We start from the raw sequence: 16,180 nt of genomic DNA, 5'->3' as shown, positions 1-16,180 counted from the left end.
TACTCAGCATGTAATCTGCTGGTTCGTATCGTGCAGTTGTAATAAGACTGACTGGATATCCTGATTGGATCTAGAAAAGACTCCGTTTGTGTTTTACATTTCTTTAGAACTACGAGTCAAAATCATTCAGTTCTTATACACATTAGGTCGACAGAGCACTTGTAATATGCTGAGGTATTCTGAGGTTGTAGGTGACGAGGGAGAAGGGACCGGGAGGTGTAAGGTAGCGTTTTTCTCTGGATCGTGTTTTGATTAGCCTACAACTGCTCGACATTAGACAGTGCTATTTTTCATGAGATTGTTTAACTTCTTTTCCTGATGCCTGCAACTGAAGGAACTCTGTTCTCCGTAACTGCAATTTGTTATGCGATCAGTAAAATAATCCATCAAGTTTATCATATTATTAAGAACACACGTTTATGTGTGACTTCGATGTACAGTGAATTAATAATGTCCAAATTTAGTTGTTTTTTTTATTTGTCATGTTCTCATACAACTATATACCTGAACATCATCATCTCAGTTTTGAAGTCATTTCATTCGAAGTGACGCGTCCAGAAAACCGAGAAGATTTCTATTTGATAATGCACAAACTGTAAACGCCAAACTTAAGGGCAAAGCGTCGTGACACCAATAGCACAAAACAAATCAGTCAGTGTTTTCCTCTGAATAGCTAAGTAACTGTTCGCTACATTTTTAAAAGGACATATCACATTTCCCATGAGCGTCTCCTTGGCCTTGTTCAGTCCGGCTGGGACGACGACATCGAGCACTTTGTTGAGGAGGTCTCCAAAGGGGCCATCACCGATTAGACCTTCCAGATGAAACTGCAAAATAATAAAGCAAAATCTCATTACTGTCACTACAAAAGTAGTAAAAACAAATCATTTATTGGTATAGTAGCTCCATATTAAATTCATTATTTTGAAAATGAAAACGTGGTCCAAGTAGGCCGTATTCTGTTGTTATCCGCGTGATTGGGTAATTTCAATCTTGGGTCGTTTTTAAGCACTTATCTTAAGCTTCATTTAAAGATCAAATACATCGCAGGTACACAACGTATTTCTGTGTGTGTGGTACAAAATTAATACAATAATGTGTATGATTACATCCATGATTATGTCTCATCAGTGAATATGCCAACGAATGGACGTAATCATGCACAGTATTGTATTTTTTTGTGACACATATCCACAGAAGTACGATATATACGTGTCCACATACACCAGCGGTTTGTTAGAATGTGGTATGTAGTGTGAAGCTTAAAATACGTGCTTAAAAGCAACTTCGCTAAAATCGGCCAATTGAACGGGTAATAAACAGAATGCAGCTGTAAGCATCCACAAAAGTAAAAATATAAAATTCTTTATTTCGAAAAAAAAACCGAAATTAATGCCAATATTCATGAAAATGGTCTCGAATCATCATAAACTTGACCGTCTTTCTATGGAATTTTACACCACTCAGCGCAAAGAAGTTGTTTTTGTTTATTAGATGTGCTGGACAGTTGTTCCATACATGCATCAACGGCCCAACAGTATGCTCGTACCATCAGGTTACTGAAAAGGTACTGACCAAATCAGTCGTTGAACGTCCGGCCCCGTGAAAGGGAAACCATCGTCACGTGATGGAACGTTCCTGCGCACATGAAGGAACATGAAAATGATTTCACAGAACTTAACAGTTACTTTTCCCTTCGGTATGACATAAAAGACATTGGAAACTACGACATGACCACCAAGGCAACTGCATAATCTCAATTATATTTTTATTTTTGAAGAAAACCATCGTATGTTCACATATAATTATGTTCCGCACCACGGGAAAACTGAAAATTAAACTCACACGGGCCAAGTTAGGTGTTGAGATTGTAGGGAGTCCAGTACTAAAACGGCTGTAATGTTTTCTCGTAACTCACATAATTTAAGACAACAATTCTGTCACAGATGTCTTATTTATGCTTACTGTATTGAGCTATTCTCGTTGGCATTGTTAAGCCTAGACCCATATTAACCTTTGTTGTCGTTTTCGTAGCAGTGATCTTCTCATTAAAATCAGTGATTCTGTTTATTGCACTCTAGCCTCAGTCAGTAGGTATAGTTGTTCGTCCACTAGCCGACACGTTTTCCTCACGAACCTTAGATTCTGCCCTTTGAATTCTTGCCACCTACCTCGTTTAATGAGAATTCCAGGTGTAATAACTTGCATCTTATAGTTTCCGTTCCTTATAATATATAAGGTATAATACGTTATTATTATCATTATCCTGTTAATTGCGAGAACATGGGATATCTTTCTGGCCGCTCACCATTACGCAGACGTTTTCTGAAATTGCAGCTTTCCCAAGCACGGGAAAAACAGAATTGATCTGATGACAGTATGCTGATAGAGTACACGTCGAAAAACATTCTTCCCGTCTAATCCAGACAACCTACGTAGCACGTGCGTCTATTAATGAATGTTATGATAACAAACTGCAGCCGAAACATATACGAGTCTCAGTTAACGTTCACTCTATGTAATGATTTTGCTTTACACTACTTATAAATACATGATATCCTTTTCAGGAATTAGTTCATTTATTCTCTGTATGAGCATCTTTTTAGTGGTGGTTGCGGGACTCGGCTGTTCGATAGAGGATGTCAAATTAAATACTTTTCAGCCATCAATTTTAAACTTTATTTTATTTGGGAACCAGTTTCAGCGTTTTACTATGCTATCTTCAGGCACCTGACCAACGTGTAGGAAGAATCTACCTCGGTTGTGATGAAAACAGGGGCGAGCAATATTGATATTAGTAGATATTTGGTACAGTGATCCCTTCAAACATCCTTTAGTTCATTTAGTTTATTCACTCGAGTCTCGAACGGCTCTCTGTGTGGAATGAGTCGCTACCCTTTTATGGGATTGCAAGAATTGTAACTGTAACTTAAATAGTACATGAGTTATTGGAGGTCAAAGTGGCCGATTACTATCGATCGCGTCAGGCCACAAGTACTCCACAGTTACACGAAAAAGCAGTAGCAGCATGCTTATAATTATAGTGATTCGTCAATATCTTTGTTACTATCCGATATATGCTATTCATGAAGAAATCAGTTGTAGAATTTTGTTCGAGTATAATGGCTTTTCTGGAGACTAGAAATCTACTCTGTAGAAATCAGCATGGGTTTCGAAAAAGACGATCGTGTGAAACCCAGCTCGTGCTATTCGTCCACGAGACTCAGAGGGACATAGACACGGGTTCACAGGTAGATGCCGTGATTCTTGACTTCCACAAGGCGTTCGATATACACTCCTGGAAATGGAAAAAAGAACACATTAACACCGGTGTGCCAGACCCACCATACTTGCTCCGGACATTGCGAGAGGGCTGTACAAGCAATGATCACACGCACGGCACAGCGGACACACCAGGAACCGCGGTGTTGGCCGTCGAATAGCGCTAGCTGCGCAGCATTTGTGCGCCGCCGCCGTCAGTGTGAGCCAGTTTGCCATGGCATACGGAGCTCCATCGCAGTCTTTAACACTGGTAGCATGCTGCGACAGCGTGGACGTGAACTATATGTGCAGTTGACGGACATTGAGCGAGGGCGTATAGTGGGCATGCGGGAGGCCGGGTGGACATACCGCCGAATTGCTCAACACGTGGGGCGTTAGGTCTCCACAGTACATCGATGTTGTCGCCAGTGGTCGGCGAAAGGTGCACGTGCCTGTCGACCTGGGACCGGACCGCAGCGACGCACGGATGCACGCCAAGACCGTAGGATCCTACGCAGTGCCGTAGGGGACCGCACCGCCACTTCCCAGCAAATTTGGGACACTGTTGCTCCTGGGGTAACGGCGAGGACCATTCGCAACCGTCTCCATGAAGCTGGGCTACGGTCCCGCACACCGTTAGGCCGTCTTCCGCTCACGCCCCAACATCGTGCAGCCCGCCTCCAGTGGTGTCGCGACAGGCGTGAATGGAGGGACGAATGGAGACGTGTCGTCTTCAGCGATGAGAGTCGCTTCTGCCTTGGTGCCAATGATGGTCGTATGCGTGTTTGGCGCCGTGCAGGTGAGCGCCACAATCAGGACTGCATACGACCGAGGCACACAGGTCCAACACCCAGCATCATGGTGTGGGGAGCGATCTCCTACACTGGCCGTACACCTCTGGTGATCGTTGAGGGGACACTGAATAGTGCACGGTACATCCAAACCGTCATCGAACTCATCGTTCTACCATTCCTAGACCGGAAAGGGAACTTGCTGTTCCAACAGGACAATGCACGTCCGCATGTATCCCGTGCCACCCAACGTGCTCTAGAAGGTGTAAGGCAACTACCCTGGCCAGCAAGATCTCCGAATCTGTCACCCATTGAGCATGTTTAGGACTGGATGAAGCGTCGTCTCACGAGGTCTGCACGTCCAGCACGAACGCTGGTCCAACTGAGGCGCCAGGTGGAAATGGCATGGCAAGCCGTTCCACAGGACTACATCCAGCATCTCTACTATCGTCTCCATGGGAGAATAGCAGCCTGCATTGCTGCGAAAGGTGGATATACACTGTACTAGTGCCGACATTGTGCATGCTCTGTTGCCTGTGTCTATGTGCCTGTGGTTCTGTCAGTGTGATCATGTGATGTATCTGACCCCAGGAATGTGTCAATAAAGTTTCCCCTTCCTGGGACAATGAATTCACGGTGTTCTTATTTCAATTTCCAGGAGTGTAGTTCCCTACACTCGCTTAATGAACAAAGTAAGAGCATATGGACTATCACACCAGTTGTGTGATTGGATTGAAGAGTTCCTAGATAACAGAACGCAGCATGTCATTCTCAATGGAGAGAAGTCTTCCGAAGTAAGAGTGATATCAGGCGTGCCGCAGGGGAGTGTCGTAGGACCGTTGCTATTCACAATACACATAAATGGCCTTGTGGATGATATTGGATGTTCACTGAAGTTTTTTTGCGGATGATGCTGTGGCATAGCGAGAGGTTGTAACAATGGAAAATTGTACTGAAATGCAGGAGGATCTGCAACGAATTGACGCATGGTGCAGGGAATAGCAATTGAATCACAATGTAGACAAGTGTAATGTGCTGCGAATACACAGAAAGAAAGATCCCTTATCATTTAGCTACAATATAGCAGGTCAGCAACTGGAAGCAGTTAATTCCATAAATTATCTGGGAGTACGCGTTAGGAGTGATTTAAAATGGAATGATCATATAAAGTTGATCGTCGGTAAAGCAGATGCCAGACTGAGATTCATTGGAAGAATTCTAAGGAAATGCAATCCGAAAACAAAGGAGGTAGGTTACAGTACGCTTGTTCGACCACTGCTTGAATACTGCTCAGCAGTGTGGGATCCGTAACAGATAGGGTTGATAGAAGAGATCCAACAGAGAGCAGCGCGCTTCGTTACAGGATCATTTAGTAATCGCGAAAGCGTTACGGAGATGATAGATAAACTCCAGTGGAAAACCCTGCAGGAGAGACGCTCAGTAGCTTTTGTTGAAGTTTCGAGAACACACCTTCACCGAGGAGTCAAGCAGTATATTGCTCCCTCCTACGTATATCTCGCTAAGAGACCAGGAGGATAAAATCAGAGAGATTAGGGCCTACACAGAGGCATTCCGACAATCCTTTCCACGAACAATAAGAGACTGGAATAGAAGGGAGAACCGCCACACACCGTCTGGTGGCTTGCGGAGTATGGATTTAGATGAAGATGTAAATTGGTTAAATATTTACTGTGTTTTAGAAAGCACAGAGACATTAGGTTCCTGGCCTACCTCTTGCGTGTTTTCTTTTGATATATGTTTGTTTAATTGCTTACGTATTTAATAATGTGTGTTAGAGCGTGTTTATGGTCCAACGGTAGGAATATTTATTTAATTTCAAGTATTTAAATGTAGATCCAGTATTTCGTATGTGCTTAAATATGTTTGTGGGTGCGTTAGCTTGAAGAGATGGCGCGAGCGCTCTAGGCAATCACACACAGCGCTAGTGTATGGGGAGACTGGATGGAAGCGGGAGAAGACTATTGTTTCGAAAGAGGACAGGGCAGTGCTGGAGAGTATGGGACAGGACACGGAAAGTGCTGGACGGCGCGGCGGACGCACAGTCGCTGGGAAGACTTGGAGAGTGCAGCAGTTGGCATGTTATCGCGAGAGATAGAAATATTTCGGGGTGCCGACCTGTGCTCTTGTGTGAGTTCTGTGGCTTCTCCTGTGAAGACGTAGTGTGCGTTTAGAAGTGAATATCTAACGAGCTATGTTGTTGTTCGTAACTAATTACGTGCAGTAGGAATCTATGGTTTCTCTGCTGTTCAACTTATATTTTATTTAATTGCTAGACCATCGACACCAACAAGTGTTTTACAGAAATATACCGCATCCTCAGAAGTTCTTCTACTATTGTACTCATCATCTGAAATCGTTAACATAGTACCTGCAGATATTATTTAATTGCAGTCTTTCATCTATAAATTTATATGTTACTTTCATAGTTCGCAATTGCCGAGTGATGGAAACCTTCGACCATTCGCTTCATGTATGTAGTCTTATCATATACTGTGGACTCAGCAGTATTTGGCCTGTAATGCGGCAACTACGTGTCCCAGCCCCTAGACATCGAAACCAGCCAAAAGTTTCTATATTTCAGCTCTGAGTCGGAGGGTGCTAACTTATTTGAAAGACAGTAAGTGCAGGCGCGACAGGAAAGTGGCATGCGCATAGCTCATAGCTAATAAGATTAAATATACACACACTTTTATGGCATGACCGTGTTCTTGTGAAAGTACTACAGTAGTTGGCATGTATAATACTGAATGCGTAATGAGCAAGCCATCACGCGTCTTCTTCATTGACAGAAAATGGAAAACCACTGGTGTGATTTCGCTGTGCAGCATAAGGCTGGAAGCCTCCTTACAAGAATTTGGGGATCTGTGACGGGCACTTACACCGCCGCCACATTTGTGTTCTTCTGGGAACTGGCCTCAGAATCTACTCGCCAGGGACCCTGCCATTTGATATGAGCTGTACGAGGAAAAGACAGAGAAAATATTCAGGACACTTTTTCAGCACTGTTCCTGAACCATGCGGAGCTTGGAAGCGTGGTGTATTCTGACTGCTATCTAGCCGAGGCTTACGAGAAAGACAGGCTGTGGCGCGTACGTCACGAAGGTAGTCCTGCGCTCTCTCGCTCGCTCAAATCAGCAGACAAACTACGTTTCTACATCTGTTAACTCGTAACTAGGCGTCTCCGTACAAACGAATACTGAATCTTCTACTGGAATCCACTGTTGTGGAATCTTACTGTTATTAGTCCTATAATGATTATAAGTCCATGGGCGTACTTATAATTTGATACAGCTGTACTGGCGCACAACAAAATAAAATCACACTAAAATGACTATCAGTTACATAAGGCATCACATATTATGACTACTGTTAAGCAAAAGAGACTAAATGCTATAGACAAACCGTTATACAATTTCTATCGAGTATTGATCTTCAATTAAATTTTGCTGTAGTACTGTTAATGAGTAAGACTTCATAATAGCAGATTCCAGTGGAAGATGCAATTCTCGTTAGTACTTACACGACCAGCTGCGAGGTAACAGGTTTAGAAACGCATTTTGTCTGCTCAGCTGAGCGAGCGAGTTCAGGACCACCTTCGTGACGTAAGCGCCGCGGGTGTCTTTCTCCTGGGGCCCCGTGTCTAGCTAAGCAACTGTTTCCTTTCTGTCCCACCAGGGGGCATGTGAGTTCTCCACCCAGCCAAGACAACGGCGTGGTCCACGAGCTCATGATCAGATAATTTGCCCGAATGGTCACCCAAGGACAAGTGATGTCATTTATATGGCACGTGAATGCTATGAGGATTTGCCGAAGTTGAATTCTCTATTCTATCAACTTAAATGTCCAAGAAGAACGTCGCTCGGATTTGCTGGAACACAACCTTGGAACTTTGTCTGCTGTTTGTGTCTACAGAATTCAATGACATGAGTGGTATTAGTGAGCCATAGTCATCGATGTTTATTGGACTTATTTGGTGAAAACCTTAATGTGTGCAGTTATTCACGGGCCGGGGTGACTGAGCGGTTCTAGGCGCTACATTCTGGAACCGCGCCACCGCTACGGTCGCAGGTTCGAACCCTGCCTGGGGCATGGATGCGTGTGATGTCGTTAGGTTAGTTAGGTTTAAGAAGTTCTAAGAGTAGGGGACTGATGAACTCAGAAGTTAATTCCAATAGTGCTCAGAGCCATTTGAACCATTTGTGCAGTTATTCGCAGCTATCTGCTGTCCTGTAGAGTCCTTTAAACTATGTGTATTGTATTGCTTTGGGATTGTGTTAACTATGATATTATTTAGAGTTTGCTGGTTCCAGCTTGGCAAACTTACATCGCTAAAATTGTTTATGACACGGTTATATGTGGCAGATTGTCTAGTTCCCGTCTGCTGGGTTAGAGCCCTGTTGTTTTTACGTCTCTTGTATGTGCTGGTTATGTTTGATTTATTTTGCACTCAGGACTAATGTAAGTTTGATTTTACTACCTGCTGTTTTGGTTTAAGCCTGGTGAGTTGTGTTATTTAAATTCTATTCGTACGTTTGCTTGTAGGACTTGTCTGAGTTAACACAACTAATAAACAAGTTATGTGCATTAGTACTTTCACTCATGGCTGAGATCTGCATTCTTCCCAATTCCACTTTTGCTAATTATTTCGTAATCTCCAGGCCTTTAATGAGACAAACACTACCTGTTTATGAGAGTTCAAATAATTTTCCTCTTATTTACGTAAATATGTTACTTCACATCGTTGTGGTTTAGTGTTCCCACAGGTGTTAAAATAATACTTTAAATAGATGTTTATTGATGCTTGATGTATTATTTTATAACATTTGTTAAGTTGTGTGTTTCTCTACCTGTTTTCTGATTCTTATTATACTTTATTGAATTCATTTTGAGACAAAACCACTTGATTGAGGTCAAGGTCTACGCAATGTTACAGTTGAAATCAAATTAATATTCATCAAATTTGAAATACTAAACGTTTATTTCTCACTATCTTGGACTGTCATAAATAATTTGATTCGCATGTGTTTTTCAAATTTAACGTGTTTAAAAAATTCGGAATAACAGTGGGAAATAACAAGCAAACCTGGTGTTCCACATATATGAGCAGTCTGTAAAAAGTATTTAGAAAATGTGTGTTTATGAGGGAGCTAACTGTATTTTGTCCAACCCCTGTACTTAAAATACACGCAACGGACGTTACAGACCGGCACCCGATTTGATCGACGTAAACAGCGTGCCGAGAGTTGGCGTGTTTGTGTTTTGATTAAATTTGAAGTCGATGGTGATATACTGCAATGCGGTGCCACCAAACACCTTATTTATCAAAAGAAGAAAAAGATTTCGCAGTGTCGTCACGCAACAGACGGATCACCATCAACAATGCTTCAAGCGCTCTCTCTTTCCGCTCTTGTAGTATACAATCCATGACACTGACATATTACCTAGTGCTTCGAATCCCTCTGCCTATATTTCTCGCACACTAGCCGCCTAGATTAAGCTGAGTAAAGACTCTTGCACTGCCAGGATTTCACGCAGCTGCCACCTCACATGACACTTACCTCGGCGCCACCAACATTGTAGTCAAGGGCAACACACTCCAAAAAGAGTGTCGAGTCATTGTGGACACCAGCATCCAATTCCAGGTATATAGATGTGTCGAGAAGAGAAAATCTGAAAAAGATACAACAAAAACCCATTGTACCCATGTTTTTTGATGTAAGTCAGACGAACTGCGATGTTCTGCAAACATTTATCATCAGCACGTCGTACATCAGTATAGCTTACAATGGTGCGCTCTAGTTTCAGCAACGTGGCAATCTGAAAATTTTCTTTTATACAGAACCTTATTCATTTGATTCGGGTAGCCTACAGGTAGCATGTTAAGATCACAGCAACATATTTTAATGACTCATTACCGTTCTGAAACTCAGGTGTTCGCTGCTTTACCTCTGAAGATGTCTCCCGCAGTCTGAGATGAAACGTTAGGGGGAAGTTTTAGGCATCAACCACGGCCTGTCAGTCCGGAAGTGTTAAGGGAAAACATATTATAAATTCACATTCTTTTGCTCACTCTTTACGGTAACACTTCGTGTTGGAGAATTATTTTAAAAGTAGTTTCAGAATATGTACCTTTTTGTGAATATATGTATCAAGTCAATAGTAGCTCTTTGTTTCTTTGTGTAAGTTCATGTGGCCTTGATGATGGCACGTTACTGTCGTGCACTGTATAAATGATTACAGTCTCTCAGCTTAAATATAATGTGCCATTTGTGCCATAACGCAAAATACATTGATATGCTTAGTGAGCACGCAAATAAGTTCTTTGTCTCAGTACTTCATATGTAAGAAGGCCTAGAGAAGTTTAATTCAGAGAGCAAAAATGGTTCTCTTTCAGAGTGTGTAAGGGTCTCTCGTAGCTTTCAAGCCAACCTCCGAATAATTTTTACTTAAATAATTGTGGGAGAAATTGTAGCTGTTTATTACCCAAGTACCCTAATGCGACGTAATCAAGTCTAATTCATATTAGGAACCCTTAAATACAGGAGGGTATCCATCACTTCATTTAAAAAAATAACAATTTAAATCGTTTCTTATGTCAGAGATAGACTCTGTGAATTACTGATTTCATTTGATATGATTTTAACAATCCTGCAAAAACTGCGAATATGTTAATTTTGTTAAGTTATTTACAATAAGATTTCCACAAAATTTAGAAATGTTTACATAAAACTGGTGTAAATTAGAATTAAATACTGCCTTCACTAGTAATGAAAATACGAAGGCTATTGGTTTATAATTGTAGTATATCTGTTCTTCAGCCTCATACTTGGCGAGAAGAGATGTGTTATTAGTGAGTCTTGTGGAGTTTGCTGTAAGAGAGAGACAGTGCAATCGTAAGGAGTTGTATTTCTGTGTAAGGTGGTTTAGAATTGCAAAACCATTTGCTTGTTTACTATGAAAACTACAGAAGACAAATCCTTATGGGAGTACTTATTATTTACGAGCAGGAACTACTTTGATTATGAAAAATAAACTTAGTAGGTACTTTCATCGCACTAGCAAAACGTGTGCTAATAATCATGCCTCCAAAGAGACAACAAAGTCAACATAAAGATGCCTAAGTGTCCGATTTTCAAACTTATAAGCTGTAGGTATGACTGCTTTCAATTTTACGCAAATTGACAAAGATCTGTAAAGCTGATTCGTCATTGGAAATATAGTCTCTATTGAAAGAGTATATCACAGTAAATAGCACCTGAATTTGGGGAGACGCCTTTAGGTCTAGTTTATTTTCTACTATAGTTGGGAAATTTATTGTCATTTGCGGTTACTGTATAATTCAGTGGAGATGGAAATCTGGTGACATATGTTTCGGTAATACAGATGACTGAATGCGGTTTTGATTTAGCCATTATTCGTGTATTGTTTTCAGCCTAATGCTCCAGCTAAGGATTATCTGCTAGCAAGATTACAAGTAAGTAGTGAGTTACCCTCATATTCTCCATAATTGTTATGAAATTTCACATGTGATCAAACATGAAACAATTAAAGCAGAATCAGGGGATAGTCTGACGAAGTCGGGGACGTTGTCTGGTATTTGGCTTGGTTACAGAGTAGTGAAAGAATTCAGTTGTAATTCAATGTTTTATCATTAACCATATCTGGTAGACCGCATGATAAATGTTTTCGGTGGTAAAGAGCATATATTCCATTGTCCACAGCTATGTAGTGTATAAATTATCAGCTGAATTTTTATGTTAAACTATTTCTGGAGATAGAAATGTGTTTCCTGCTGCCGTTAGCTGTTTGATGAATAGTGCACTAGATTAAGTTTCTTTAAAGGATTCAGATTGTGTTCCAGTTAGAAGATCTATCAGTCAGATGCAACATTAAGAATTAGTTAGGTGCCACACAGAAGAATTATGTCAGATGGAATGTCAATTAACAGTCACATTCGTTATCATTTAGAAAGGACTGAAATCATTTTCTACAAACAACTATCATGCTGACTCACCGAGTAAAGTGGCAAAGGGGGTAAGAGTGGGTTGTTAATCTTTTTACGAAAATCCAGATTTCGTTGTTAAGTGTTTCCTTATGTAAATCGACAAGAGCGCAAGGATGATTACTTTATAAGGCACAATCGTAACCTCTCCCCAACATTGCCACTGAAAGAACTGGTAAAATGGGTAGCATACTGGATCTCGTATTCTGGAGGACGACGGTTCATATGCTCGTCTGGCCAGCCAGTTTTGGGTTTACTGTGATTACACTAAACAGCTCCAGGAAAATGCCGGTATGGTTCCTGTGAGAAAGGGCACTGACGACTTCTTCCCCATCCATTCGTAATAGAAGCTTGTGCCCGTTGACTAATGATGGCGCTGTCGACGGAACGTTAAACTCTAATGTTTCTTCATTCTTTCTTTCCCGTCTTTCCCCATTTCGTGGTGTATTTCGCTATCATCAACGTCATAGACTAATTTCTATCTCCGATGGGAAGAGGGAGAGAAATCATATCTACATTCATTGGAGGATCCAGACCACCAATGGGGCCAGTTGTTGGAAAAAATTCTTCAAAATTCAGATTTATTTAAGTCATTCAGCTTGACACTGAAATGAAAACAGCTAACGCCTTTTCCATTTTAATCCATTACTGAACCTAGATTGCTGTGGAAAACGATTGGAACGCCGATTAACTATACCGTTTTCTGAAACAGTCGGTTAAGGATGCAGTGGAGGAGACTTTGGGAAGGGAAAATGGAGGTAAGAGAGTGAATGACCACAGAGTTGTCGTTGGAAGTGCTTGAGGAAACGAAGAAACTATATCAGCTGTACTTGAGCTCTGGGTTATGTAAAAAAGGGCTAAGAAAGGAACAATAGAGTGTAAATAAGAAATATGAGAAAGAATAGGTGTGGAAACAGAGCAATCTCTTTTATATAGAAGATCAGCGAAGGTGAGAAAGAATAGGTGGGGAAACAGATCAATCTCTTTTATATAGAAGATCAGCGAAGGTGTGGAGGATGATTAGGAAGATGAAAATGGGTAGCAATCGTGCACCCACAATACAGCATATATCTGTTGGAAAGTGGAAAAATGACTTAGAAGAAATTAAGGGATAAAAAAGAGGCCAGTTGGTAGAAGAATACAAAAGAAACATTGCATTGCGTAATACGGAACATGTGCTAGAAAAGGAGTGAAAGAGATGATGAAAAAGGCAAGAAATGAAAAGGCAAGTAGTAGGAAGGACTGTGATAAAATTGTGGAAATATAGGCCCCTCAAAGGGCGAGACTTATATCTAAATTGATCAGTCAGATTGTGGGGGAAGTGCAAACATCAAGAGAGTGATTTATATCATACATATCTGCTATTTGTAAAAAAGGGAACAAGAACCACCATCATTAATCAAACCACAAAAATAAACAAGCTGGTGGGAGAAGGAGAGCTAAATCTTGGATTCCAGCACCAAATAGGAGGCACTGCCTTAATCAGTTTTGAAATTTGTGCTCTACCACTTAACCAATCTTATCTGATAAACAGCCAAAAATTTTAATGTCAGCTGTAACTTTGTAAATCAGTATCCTGCATGTACTAATATACCGATAGGGTTCATAAACTATGGATAAAGATGAATGGAGAACCTGCCACCTGAATAAGTTAAAATTGTAAGACATTAGGGATATTGCAGAGCAATATATTTTGAAGCATTTAGTTTTCGGAACTTTCACAGTTACATGTTCTGCTCACTGCTGTTTCTAAAATATGTAATTCGAAAAATTGCCAAACTGTAGTTTTTTTTAAAACTACGGGAACAACTGAAAATTAAAAAAAAAACTAATAAAATAGCAGTAACACATTTTTTTCGAAGTGACTCAAGAGCTTAGCTTAACCCATTAGCCGGCCGCTGTGGCCGAGTTGTTCTTGCGCTTCAGTCTGGAAACGCGCTGCTGCTACGGTCGCAGGTTCGAATCCTGCCTCGGGCATGGATGTGTGTGATGTCCTCAGGTTAGTTAGGTTTAAGTAGTTAGTTCTAAGTCTAGGAGACTGACGACCTCAGATGTTAAGTACCGTAGTGCTCGGAGCCATTTGAACCATTTTGAGCCCATTAAAGAGCTGGATGCATATTAGGCACGGTTTTTGGTGGCGATTGGCGTAGTTCGTCTCCACAATGCATTCCGGACTTACTTTAAGCAGGGGTCTCCAAACTTTTTAGTCCGCGGGCCACATTGACTCCTACACGAAGTCATAAGGGCCAAGATCTACCTAGAGGGATTAAAGCACCCTAGCACTCCATGATCACCGTAATGTAAGGCAAAAGGAAAGATGAAATCGCAAAAATCTAGGGTTGTGGGAATAGCTAGCACTAAAACGAACTACGATTTTTATTTAATTACATAATTTTGATTGATGGACGTACCTGACCGAAATTCTGGCGTATTTCATTCTGTCGAATTTCACCTACAAAAAAGTATGTCACTGCACATTCTTCACGAAAGCGTCCTGTAAAGTTAACGAAATCTCAACATCATTGTTGACAATACTATTACTGCAAGATGTAACAGAGGTAGAGTATGTCGACGCATTGTTATTTCAAGCAGAGCAACAATAAGTTTAGTTATGTAGTCTTGTAGCGAGTAGCAGAGCCAATGTCGCGGTGTGTTGGTCGCTATAGGCCTCGAAACTCAATTGTTGGCAGTATAGGTACCACCTCAAATATTTGGCGGCCCGGTTACCGGGGATGTCCGGCCAGCTAACGCAGGCCGGTTCGCCGGCTCTCGCGAGGATTGATATGCGGGACCTAGGATACCACTTCTGATGATGAATCCCTTACCCTGCGAGAAATCGATGAACGAAAGTAGTGCGATGCAGTTCAGCGTGATCATGAATCTAGAGGAAGTCTGCAACAACTGTATCTTTGAGAAATCGCTCTTGTGTTCTGGCGTACACATCAAATATCTTCAACGTCGCAATTCAGAAAACCGCAGAATCAGCGACAAATGTAATACCTGCAGAAAGTTGTCGTGTAGATATCGTTGCACGCCATCGTGTAGTTGCAGCAGAAATTTGTCTACTACGGAGTCATTAGAATAGGGTTGTTGACTGTTTCCTGGACATCGTCTTAAATGGTTATTTATGTCAGTTTACACTCATGAAGTGCTCTTTTCCTTCTTAAGCTTCAGTACTCTTTTATGAAACCGGAAGTGAAATTTAAATAATTTGAAAGCCCGAAGTGCCGCTAAAACGCTCCATTAGAGTCATTTGATGCCTGTGACGTCACTGATTAGCTCGCTGTTCATACTGTCGTAGAGGTAATTAACAGTGATGTCTTGTTTTGGAATTTACTTTTCGGAAAATGGAGTACTATTGGTGAGCAATACCACACTGTACGAATAGATCCACGAAAACTCTTAAAAATTGTTTTTGAGTGTTTCAGAGAATGAAAAGATGCGTAAAAACTGGTTGCACTCTACTGGCCAATTTCCACTATGTCGATGCCCCAGTCCCTGTACTTAATTAAAAATGTTTTGCACTTGAAGTTAACATTAATTTACCTCCGAGATACGCTTTCCCGTTATTACAAAGAAGATAAGCGTCCGTCGCCGGAATTACTCTCTTAGTAAAAATTATTGTTATACATGATAGGTTGCACAATACCTCAGTTGATAGTGTGGTGAACTGTTAAGTATAAGAATATGATTTCCATTGGTCACTGGTTCGAATCTAGCCTGCAACAATATTTTAACTTATTTAGAAAACAAATCGACAGTCCTTTCATATGAAAACCAGATTACAATTACAAAAACTTCACCACACCGATTGGAAAATGGGTAATATTGTGTTTTCCTTGGCGTCAACACACGCATAGATTTGCAATAGCTGTTCACACAAGTCACATTCAAAAAGATGTATTCTAGCTTATGTGACCAAACGCTTTTTACTTTATTAGAAACAATGTTTCTTTATCTTCATACTGTCCAGCAAGTATCTTTGTTGTTTAAGCTTTTCAAGTTTCATCATCTTACATAAGACGAACTTTGCTTCAGACACTGACATTAGTTTATACTTACGAACAGCACAGCCCTTACCTTTACGTCACCTGCATGTTGCACA

The 16,180-nt window shown here is 41.0% G+C and overlaps 1 protein-coding gene across 1 annotated transcript in view; it reads right to left on the bottom strand.

Moving 5' to 3' along the window:
- Positions 1-488: 488 nt before the first annotated feature.
- LOC126336748 (uncharacterized) overlaps positions 489-16,180 on the bottom strand; it is a 66,466-nt gene continuing 50,774 nt past the window's right edge. Inside the window, exons 4-5 of the mRNA XM_050000750.1 lie at positions 9,632-9,743; positions 489-827 (exon numbers count right to left, since the gene is read on the bottom strand). Of these exons, the coding sequence (XP_049856707.1) occupies positions 609-827; positions 9,632-9,743 (331 nt within the window). The 3' untranslated portion in view covers positions 489-608. The remainder of the gene's footprint in view (positions 828-9,631; positions 9,744-16,180) is intronic.

The sequence above is a fragment of the Schistocerca gregaria genome, chromosome 2, assembly GCF_023897955.1.
Source record: "Schistocerca gregaria isolate iqSchGreg1 chromosome 2, iqSchGreg1.2, whole genome shotgun sequence".
Lineage (NCBI taxonomy): Eukaryota > Metazoa > Arthropoda > Insecta > Orthoptera > Acrididae > Schistocerca > Schistocerca gregaria.
This window is presented reverse-complemented; position numbering and strand designations above follow the sequence as displayed.